The 12,037-nt window shown below is 34.8% G+C and overlaps 1 protein-coding gene across 1 annotated transcript; it reads left to right on the forward strand.

The window, feature by feature from the left end:
- Positions 1-2,762: 2,762 nt before the first annotated feature.
- LOC117341096 lies at positions 2,763-6,109 on the forward strand. Its single transcript, XM_033902930.1, has 2 exons — positions 2,763-5,548; positions 5,648-6,109. Exon 1 carries the CDS (start codon positions 3,976-3,978, stop codon positions 5,464-5,466), a length of 1,491 nt encoding a protein of 496 aa, XP_033758821.1. The 5' UTR covers positions 2,763-3,975; the 3' UTR covers positions 5,467-5,548; positions 5,648-6,109.
- Positions 6,110-12,037: the final 5,928 nt, after the last annotated feature.

Genomic DNA, 12,037 nt, shown 5'->3' on the forward strand with positions numbered 1-12,037 from the left:
GGTTATAATATCATTATGTGTATATATACTGTGGGTTATAATATCATTATGTGTATATATACTGAGTTATAATCTCATTATGTGTATATATACTGGGTTATAATATCATTATGTATATATATACTGGGTTATAATATCATTATGTGTATATATACTGGGTTATAATATCATTATGTGTATATATACTGGGTTATAATATCATTATGTGTATATATTCTGTGGGTTATAATATCATTATGTGTATATATACTGAGTTATAATCTCATTATGTCTATATATACTGGGTTATAATATCATTATGTGTATATATACTGTGGGTTATAATATCATTATGTGTATATATACTGGGTTATAATATAATTATGTGTATATATACTGGGTTATAATCTCATTATGTGTATATATACTATGGGTTATAATATCATTATGTGTATATATACTGGGTTATAATATCATTATGTGTATATATACTGTGGGTTATAATATCATTATGTGTATATATACTGTGGGTTATAATATCATTATGTGTATATATACTGGGTTATAATATCATTATGTGTATATATACTGAGTTATAATATCATTATGTGTATCTATACTGGGTTATAATATCATTATGTATATATATACTGGGTTATAATATCATTATGTGTATATATACTGGGTTATAATATCATTATGTGTATATATACTGTGGGTTATAATATCATTATGTGTATATTTACTGGGTTATAATATCATTATGTATATATATACTGGGTTATAATATCATTATGTGTATATATACTGGGTTATAATATCATTATGTATATATATACTGGGTTATAATATCATTATGTGTATATATACTGGGTTATAATATCATTATGTGTATATATACTGTGGGTTATAATATCATTATGTGTATATTTACTGTGGGTTATAATATCATTATGTGTATATATACTGGGTTATAATCTCATTATGTGTATATATACTGGTTTATAATATCATTATGTGTATATATATACTGTGTTATAATATCATTATGTGTATATATACTGGGTTATACTATCATTATGTGTATATATACTATGGGTTATAATATCATTATATGTATATAGACTGGGTTATAATATCATGTGTATATATACTGGGTTATAATCTCATTATGTGTATATATACTGTGGGTTATAATCTCATTATGTATATATATACTGTGGGTTATAATATCATTATGTGTATATATACTGGGTTATAATCTCATTATGTGTATATATACTGGGTTATAATAGCATTATTTGTATATATACTGGGTTATAATATCATTATGTGTATATATACTGGGTTATAATATCATTATGTGTATATATACTGTGGGTTATAATATCATTATGTGTATATATACTGGGTTATAATATCATTATGTGTATATATACTGTGTGTTATAATATCATTATGTGTATATATACTGGGTTATAATATCATTATGTGTATATATACTGGGTTATAATATCATTATGTGTATATATACTGGGTTATAATATCATTATGTATATATTTACTGGGTTATAATATCATTATGTGTATATATACTGGTTTATAATATCATTTTGTGTATATATACTGGGTTATAATATCATTATGTGTATATATACTGGGTTTTATATCATTATGTATATATATACTGGGTTTTATATCATTATGTATAGATATACTGGGTTATAATTGCAATTTGTATCTCAATATGCTAAGAGGTAGTTGCCACCATACGCCTATAACACCCAGTGTCTCAGGCTATAACACCCAGTGTCTCAGACTATAACACCCATTGCGTCAGGCTATAACACCCAGTGCCTCGGACTATAACATATAGTGCCTCAGGCTATAACACCCAGTGTCTCCGGCTATAACACCCAGTGTCTCAGACTATAACACCCAGTGCGTCAGGCTATAACATCCAGTGCCTCAGGCTATAACACCCAGTGTCTCAGGCTATAACACCCAGTGTCTCAGGCTATAACACCCAGTGCGTCAGGCTATAACACCCAGTGCCTCGGGCTATAACACCCATTGCGTCAGGCTATAACACCCAGTGTCTCAGGCTATAACACCCAGTGTCTCAGGCTATAACACCCAGTGCGTCAGGCTATAACACCCAGTGTCTCAGGCTATAACACCCAGTGTCTCAGGCTATAACACCAGTGTCTCAGGCTATAACAGCCAGTGTCTCAGGCTATAACACCCAGTGTCTCAGGCTATAACACCCATTGCGTCAGGCTATAACACCCAGTGTCTCAGGCTATAACACCCAGTGTCTCAGGCTATAACACCCAGGGTCTCAGGCTATAACACCCAGTGTCTCAGACTATAACACCCATTGCGTCAGGCTGTAACACCCAGTGTCTCTGGCCATAACACCGAGTGTCTCAGACTATAACACCCATTGCGTCAGGCTATAACACCTAGTGTCTCAGGCTATAACACCCAGTGTCTCTGGCCATAACACCGAGTGTCTCAGACTATAACACCCATTGCGTCAGGCTATAACACCCAGTGTCTCAGGCTATAACACCAGTGTCTCGGACTATAACACCCAGTGTCTCGGGTTGTAACACCCAGTGTCTCCGGCTATAACACCCAGTGTCTTAGGCTATAACACCGAGTGTCTCAGACTATAACACCCATTGCGTCAGGCTATAACACCCAGTGTCTCCGGCTTTAACACCCAGTGTCTCAGGCTATAACACCCAGTGTCTCCGGCTATAACACCCAGTGTCTCCGGCTATAACACCCAGTGTCTTAGGCTATAACACCCAGTGTCTCCGGCTATAACACCCAGTGTCTTAGGCTATAACACCCAGTGTCTCAGGCTATAACACCCAGACGGTGTAGGAATAGAGACAGCTGCATTATGTAAACAAGCAATACCCTATAGGCGGTATATAAAACATCCCACCTAATGACCAAGCAATGACGTCGCTATTGATCAGTTGTTGAAGTTGTCACACTGAAATTAAAAAAACAAAAAAAAAACAAAAACATGCACTTACCTGTATAAAGCGAAACTAATCCAATGGTTTGCTAGATAACCTATTAAAAGAGTGTGTACGATTTGGGATATCAAAACCCACACAGCACAATTCAATTATTGATGATTGCGATTTAGAAAAAAAAAATCCACTTAACCTTTGTAAAGCGCAACCTGGTCCAATTATCTTACGACAACATGTTTGTTACAACCTAAGTATCCACTTTGTGTCCAAGGGTATAAAGTCTCATTGTCAAGTTAAGACAGATTCCTTTCAGTTTCACTGTAACGACTCTGTGGAAAATGTAGCATTATCTCATTACGTTTTATGTCAAAAAATGACCAACGACTGTACGCCGTAGGGTTAGACGTATATCCTGTTAAAATGTTGAACCTTCACATTGAAAAATTAACAACCGATCTGGATGCAACTCGTCTTTTCAATCACAACAACAAAAAAGGCTGTGGAAAACAAGTCACTTCCGGTGTGGTATACAACTAAATCACGTGAACATGCTCACCGACATTTGTAATACTGATAGTGTTCAAATGGCCTTCACCTCACATTGTTAGCGAGCTATGGCAGTTATTTTTTTAAGTGACAACGTGTACTTGAATCTTTTTTATATCATAAAATAGAAATGTATTGACTGGAAAAACGATTGAAAGCTGATTGAAACTTCAAACTCTCCCCGGCCTGAACAAAAGGTCGTTAAAACGATTTCGGAATTCGACACTTCAAAACAGCTTGTTCCTCGCGCTCCACAGATTGCCTTTTCTCAGGTTACGGACAATCGCCAAATAGCAATCCCGAGCAGTGTCTCCCCTTCTTATATAGTATAAAATCAAGAGTGGTTAATGTTGATGTGGTGTATGAATTCAACGCTGGTTATGTTGATGTGGTGTATGAAATCAACACTGGTTTTGTTGATGTGGTGTATGAAATCAACGTTGATTTTGTTGATATGGTGTATGAAATCAACGCTGGTTATGTTGATGTGGTGTATGAAATCAACGCTGGTTATGTTGATGTGGTGTATGAAATCAACGCTGGTTTTGTTGATGTGGTGTATGAAATCAACGCTGGTTTTGTTGATGTGGTGTATGAAATCAACACTGGTTTTGTTGATGTGGTGTATGAAATCAACACTGGTTATGTTGATGTGGTGTATGCATTCAACGCTGGTTATGTTGATGTGATGTATGAAATCAACGCTGGTTTTGTTGATGTGGTGTATGAAATCAACGCTGGTTTTGTTGATGTGGTGTATGAAATCAACACTGGTTTTGTTGATGTGGTGTATGAAATCAACACTGGTTATGTTGATGTGGTGTATGCATTCAACGCTGGTTATGTTGATGTGATGTATGAAATCAACGCTGGCTATGTTGATGTGGTGTATGAAATCAACGCTGGTTATGTTGATGTGGTGTATGAAATCAACACTGGTTATGTTGATGTGGTGTATGAAATCAACACTGGTTTTGTTGATGTGGTGTATGAAATCAAAACTGGTTTTGTTGATGTGGTGTATGAAATCAACGCTGGTTATGTTGACGTGGTGTATGAAATCAACACTGGTTTTGTTGATGTGGTGTATGAAATCAACGTTGATTTTGTTAATATGGTGTATGAAATCAACACTGGTTATGTTGATGTGGTGTATGAAATCAACACTGGTTATGTTGATGTGATGTATGAAATCAACACTGGTTATGTTGATGTGGTGTATGAAATCAACGTTGATTTTGTTAATATGGTGTATGAAATCAACACTGGTTATGTTGATGTGGTGTATGAAATCAACACTGGTTATGTTGATGTGATGTATGAAATCAACACTGGTTATGTTGATGTGGTGTATGAAATCAACGCTGGTTTTGTTGATGTGATGTATGAAATCAACACTGGTTATGTTGATGTGGTGTATGAAATCAACGCTGCTTTTGTTGATGTGATGTATGAAATCAACACTGGTTATGTTGATGTGGTGTATGAAATCAACGCTGGTTTTGTTGATGTGATGTATGAAATCAACACTGGTTTTGTTGATGTGGTGTATGAAATCAACGCTGGTTATGTTGATGTGTTGTATGAAATCAACGCTGGTTATGTTGATGTGGTGTATGAAATCAACGCTGGTTTTGTTGATGTGGTGTATGAAATCAACACTGGTTTTGTTGATGTGGTGTATGAAATCAACGCTGGTTATGTTGATGTGTTGTATGAAATCAACGCTGGTTATGTTGATGTGGTGTATGAAATCAACGCTGGTTTTGTTGATGTGGTGTATGAAATCAACACTGGTTACGTTGATGTGGTTTATGAAATCAACGCTGGTTATGTTGATGTGGTGTATGAAATCAACGCTGATTTTGTTGATGTGTATGAAATCAACGTTGATTTTGTTGATATGGTGTATGAAATCAACGCTGGTTTTGTTAATATAATGTAAGAGATCAACTGTGGATATGTTTATGTTGTGTATGAAATTATTGCTGGTTATATTGCGTTGGTGTATGATTCAACGCTGGTTATGTTGCTGTGGTGTATGAAATCAACGCTGGTTATGTTGCTGTGGTGTATGAAATCAACGCTGGTTATGTTGATGTGGTGTATGAAATCAACGCTGGTTTTGTTGATGTTGTTTTAGGGTAACGAATAGTAGTTATGTAAGTAGATTTTGTTTTGTCATAACCCTTATCGCATTCTTTTCCTTACTTATTGATGACATCATTCAGGCGAATGCTGAACCTTACATATGTGTACATTGGGGTGTGCAAATGAACGAAACTGTAATCAAATAAACAGAGATGATTTTAATGATGGAGTAAATAGTTTCCAGTCCAATTCGTTATGCTTCAATAATCAATTGGCTGTCTGATATTTGTGTCGGAGTATAGTGAGTATATGTATTGTTCACTGGAATTATTAAGTTGAAATTTACTCTATATTCCATTTGCAGCGCCATTTTATTTTGGATACGTAGGTTTTAGAGCCACTTAAACCCCCGACTGTATTATGAATATCGGTGATATTAGTACTTATAGTAACCTATCTTAGTGGCATAATATTATGAATAAAAGATACAAAACGAATTGAAATGATTTCTGTGCTTTTTCACTATCACTCGATATGTATGAGACAAGATGTTGTATCACTTTACCAGCCGAACCTATGTTTTAGGGGAATTCTCCTCTTTCATCTCGAGAAAAAAAAGACTGTTTTTTGGATAAAAAAAATTACATTAATTTAAAAACTGGAAAACATTTCTATATTGATATATAGATTAAACAAATAACTGCTCTAATATCTTTGAATATATCGAATTATTTGAGAAAGAAAAACATGCCTTTGGGAAGTTTGACAATCAGAATTTTGATATTCTACTGATAAAGCAGACAAAAATATTTTTAATTCAACGAAATCAGCCACTTTGGAAAATAAACGTTCTTTGATGTTCAAAACAGCTGCTGTTTGGCAACAAAAATGTAAAAAGTGGACACAATCAAGCAGCGTCGTCTATGAATCGACAGCCTGAAATTGTACAAGGTGTCCCGAAAACATTCTCAAACTCTGCATCATAAACAAAGTCTTGATGTAAAAAAGGAAATCCGAAATGAAAATGTGGTCGCACCGATTAAAACTTCAACGATACCAAGGTCTCTTTGAGACTGTCAAAATCTTGCCACGAATATGTTTTCTGGGGCGAATGTAACTGGCGGTATTTTATTTCCAATATCGCAACAATGTACTTCCTTTCATGTTACTACACTTCCGAGAAAATGTCACTTATTAATGAATCCGACGAGGACTGTTTGACGTGCTATTAATTGTTGATATTTTTTGTTAACGAATTCTGCACGTGCTGTGACGATGAGAGATCCGACGACGAGGACAAATATGAAACCGATGGGTTCCAGGTGAGAGAGAGAGAGAGAGAGAGAGAGAGAGAGAGAGAGAGAGAGAGAGAGAGAGAGAGTACTTCCAACCGACACCTATTTGTCGACACCGACACGAAAACAACCACTCGCAAAAAATCACATTATACGGGGGATAGTCGTACCTAGATGTATAACAGTGTCTAATATTAACATTTTCTTCGTTAGCGTATCTGAATAAGATTGATATAGATGGATACATGATTTCATTAAAAATAGAAAATAACATTCTTTGTCCGGACCACTTTAGAAATCAGACAACAAGAACGATGACAGGCAGGTGATCTTTATATATTATTTCCAGAAACAATGAATTGTCTTACATTCAGTTTTTCGTGCATATGTTTCAATCACAAGAGTAAAGGTAAATATCCACGTTGAGCATAGGTAATGTATTCAAAATGAAATTAACTATTTATGAGCTTAGATAACACAACTGCGAACTGCAACAACGTATAATATTTGAATACATTTGCTGTATGTTACAGCAAAAGGAAGAAACAAAATACAAAAAAAACAATGAACAAGATTGAGTTCGTCATGATGAAATTAATTATAGGACCCACGCCATCAAAACAAAACGTCGTCTGCTCACATTTATGAGGTGTGCGTCCGACCTTTATGACTACAGAAAGTAAAGAATATGATTTCAGATGGTATTCTTGCTTCCATTGACAAATAAAGATGTATGGCATCCTCGTTATATTCCACTATGGTCATGTCCAACGGTGTAAACAAACGATTTCTCACTTCGATATGCTGCTCTTCGTGTATCACTCCAGTAATTTCAACACTGACTACTCATTAATTTGCGTCTAATCAAGAACTTGCATCTTCTAGATTGCTGTGACCTCCGTCGTTTCATTACTGCACATTTTTGTTTCGAAAGTGACGAGACCCGCTCATGACTGAATTTCCCCCAGACTGAAATTGGCTAGAATCAGCTGTTTGTGACGTCACGTGTCACGTACGCCAAACAAGGGGCCACAGAAAGAAAGGATTTCTGAACGTAGTGACATGTCAAAAAATTAATTTGTAATTAAATTGTTGAATTGGTGTAGTGGTCGATATATATATATATATTTTTTTTTTCTTTTTTTTTTTCGGTTTTTGTTGTTGTTGTTTTTGTTATTTTTTGTTTTACCTGTTGTCATTCAGAAATCAATTATTGATTTATGCTTTGATAAGAATATCTTTTAGTTCTAGCCCAAGTTGTTGTTTGAATTTCTAGCGTTACTATGAATAAAACTTTTGCAATTTAGTTGGCGTTTATTCCTCGAAAGGAACTGTTGACAAGTGAAAATAAACAAAAAGAGACCTAGAATATTATGAAGCTATTAGATTGGTTAACAACCGCAGCAATGCTAATGAATACGTAAGTGATGATGCGATGTGAATATCGAGAAAAGGCAAACTAACAGTCATACGTGTCCCCAGATTCGATTCACAACATGAATGTTGGTGATATGTTATCGCCATTACGATTCTAAGTTTGACATATAGTTATTATATTCACAGAGGCCAAAAATGTAAAAAAAAAAAAAAAAAAATGAACGGGATAAAATGTAGGTCATGGCACTATATAATGTGCTATATATCATAAGTAACAAAGCACATTTCAGAAGAAAGTCCTCCCTGCACTCGGTTACAACATGATCACAGTATGGTGTTATATGTGTAGATGTGATTTGACGTAATGTATGTATTAAGTTTCTGTCCTCGTTGTGAATGTATAATGTATTTTTTGGTCCGTTTTTGTCTCATTAATTTTTCATTATATTGCCTATAGATATATCAACTGCTGAGTAACAAGATATTTGTACCGTAAAAAATCACATCATTTTTTTATCATAAAACGTATCAGTTGAACAACTGCATACTGCATAAATGAAGTGTTATAATGTGAAAAAAAGTATTCATCCCCTACCTTGAGTACATGACAGATAAATCTCCCCTGAGGTGACATTCTGGATTTCTTACATTTGATACAGTCCAAGGTTAGACAAGCAGGGATATCAGCCATCTTGTTGGGTATTACTCTGTCACGCATTAAAGGTAGGGTACGATTCTTCTAACCGAATCAGGAGCATCTGTAGATTAATAATCTAATATAAAACGTATCCCTTAACGAGATTTCAAGTAAATTGCTTTGTTTATGATGTAGCAATGTTTATGACTATAGACAAAGTGTAGACAATGCAACACCTATCCAGACAATTACACGTTATGTAATACGTAATCATATCCGGGATTGTCATTATGTAAATGAGCAGGACCCTTTAAATTTACATTCGTCAAGAAAATAATTTTTTTAAGCTAAAGTCATGTTTAAAACAGCCAAGTAAACAATTCATACATTATGTAATTACATCCTCTGGTAAAGATGTAATTTTTATTTTACATTTCAACAAATAATATCAGGTTGCATAAATAGTACTCTTCTGGGATATTCTTCTGTTCAATATTGTAATGAATTCATCAAACAAAATGGTTGAAGGCTGAGGTATCTCTCAGGTTAATGACCTTTCTTTCTCCGACGAAGTCTGAAATTTATTCCAATACATGAACACAATTACATGAGCATGAGAGTTCATATGTACTGATCTCATTAAATGTGATGTAATATGTCGGCTAAAACAAATTATTTGGATTTTTAAAAAAAACATGTATTTCCGTTCATACGGTCAACCATGTTAGATCATTTCTTGTTTTGACTGAGACAAAGAGGAAACAAAAAGGCCAACAAGACAATCTTTGAAAAACTTGGAAGAGGACATTTTCAAGTTCATGTGATATTGCCCGTTTTAATTAGGTAAGCAGACCAACAACGTATAATGTAATGAGTATCTAGGAAGGTCATTATTTTGATGTCATATTGATGGTTGATTTTGATAATATGGTAATGTTTTCATCTTTTTACAGCATTTGTGTAAAACATCAGCATGGCTTATCTGCGATGGGAGGACTACGTCATACTTGTAATAACACTAGTGCTCTCACTTGGGACGGGACTGTTTCAGTCTTTGAGAGGCAAGAAAGATAAAACAACGACCAGATACATCATGGGTAATGGTAAAATGGCGGTACTTCCGGTAGCTCTTTCGCTTCTGGTTTCGTACCAATCAGGTATAACAATGCTTGGACTACCCGTTGAAGTGTACATGTATGGAATGCAGATCTACATGTCGTTCTTCGGTAACATCCTGTGCGATTTAATTAACATGCATGTGTTTGTACCCCATCTCAGTCGACTGAAATTTACTAGTATTTTTGAGGTAAGTCCATCATATATTTATCACTCATTATTTCATTACAGGAACATATTAATGGAAACTGTTAGTCAACGTAACGGGAGTAGTTTGGTTTGGTTTGTTTTTGTTTTAACGTCCTATTAACAGCCAGGGTCATTTAAGGACGTGCCAGGTTTTGGAGGTGGAGGAAAGCCGGAGTACCCGGAGAAAAGCCACCGGCCTACGGTCAGTACCTGGCAACTGCCCCACGTAGGTTTCGAACTCGCAACCCAGTAGTGGAGGGCTAGTGTTAAGGTGTCGGTACACCTTAACCACTCGGCCACCGCGGCCCCTAACGGGATTAAGATAAAGGTTCAATTTAACTTGCTGAAAAATGCAATATATCTACCGATATTTGCAGGTCCTTCCCTATACCCATAGCAACTCAATAACGCTAAAGAGACCCTTTTTTATTCAGTTACAACTTAAATGAGATAAAGGAAAGAAAAGGTCAGAAGAAATTTCAAGATTAAAATTTTAGTATTTCAATAAGGGTCAAAGTTCATGCGATACATGCTACTAAACAGAATATGGTCAAGTTTTATTTTCTCTTTCAAGATTTCTGCTTTTTTTATCATATCACTCTCTCCAATCCTATGCAGCTAGCATACAGTGAACGCAGTCTGTAAATGTCCATAGCTGTTATTAGGACGTTATAAAAGACAAAACTAAACCAACTTGAAAAAAAATACGATTCCCATTTCATCAGATTATTTGGAACTTTTCTGAGTATCAATGACCTCTGTTTCAGTACCTGGAAACAAGATACGATTCCCGTGGTATCCGATTATTTGGAACTTTTCTGAGTATTAATGACCTCTGTTTCAGTACCTGGAAACAAGATACGATTCCCGTGGTATCCGATTATTTGGAACTATTCTGAGTATTATTTTTGCGGTATGTACTACCTATTTCGTCTGTAACAAATGATGACAAATCTATCGATTATATTTATCCTTTAACTATTATTTTTATCTTCTTATCAATTATTGCTGCCTCTTATCGATTATTCCTTCATCGATTATTTAATCTTATCGACTATTTTATCCTCTTATGGATTATTCTCTTATCAATTATATTATCCCCTTGTCTGATAGTTCATCCTCTTATTCTCTTATCTATTATTTCGTCGTCTTATCGAATTTTCTCTTGTCAATTATTTTATGCTCATATCGATTATTTCATCCCATTTTCGATTATTTTATCCTCTTATTGACTATTTTATCCTCTTATGGATTATTCTCTTATCAATTATATTATCCTCTTATCTAATATTTCATTCTCTTGTCGATTATTCTCTTATCGAATATTTCGTCTTCTAGTCGATTTACCTCTTCTCAATTATTTTATCCTATTCTTACAAATTTTTGATTAGCTGTAACCCTCAATAACCTTTCTGTATAAATGTTTTTCTTTTCCTAAGATCAACTACCTTGGAGCAGCGTTGGCAATGCCTGCAGTTACTCTGAAAGCCGGCAAGTATATTATTTCAATTATTTATAGTTAGATCTTTATGTTAAAAAGATAATGATAAATTAGCCACCAATAAAAGAAGGTCATTTTGACTTAGACTTCTCATATGCTAGTTTTGTAGTTCAATTACAGCCTCAGCTTTTCATACAGTTGTTGATAATATTGATCTTTTAGACCGGATAAATCACATTGACTTGAAATCAAGGACACTACCAGCTCTCTTCAACAACGACCACTTCGCTTTATATTTACTTACAGGGTTGTATAATATAAGTGAAAACACCGATTACCGAATTGTTGATTTTCTATTTCTAGATAGTAG

This window comes from Pecten maximus, chromosome 13 (assembly GCF_902652985.1).
Source record: "Pecten maximus chromosome 13, xPecMax1.1, whole genome shotgun sequence".
In the NCBI taxonomy this organism is placed as follows: Eukaryota; Metazoa; Mollusca; class Bivalvia; order Pectinida; family Pectinidae; genus Pecten; species Pecten maximus.

Excerpts from the sequence above, each read along its gene's own strand:
- LOC117341096 (XM_033902930.1), top strand. The coding sequence starts at position 3,976 with ATGGTGTATGAAATCAACGCTGGTTATGTTGATGTGGTGTATGAAATC.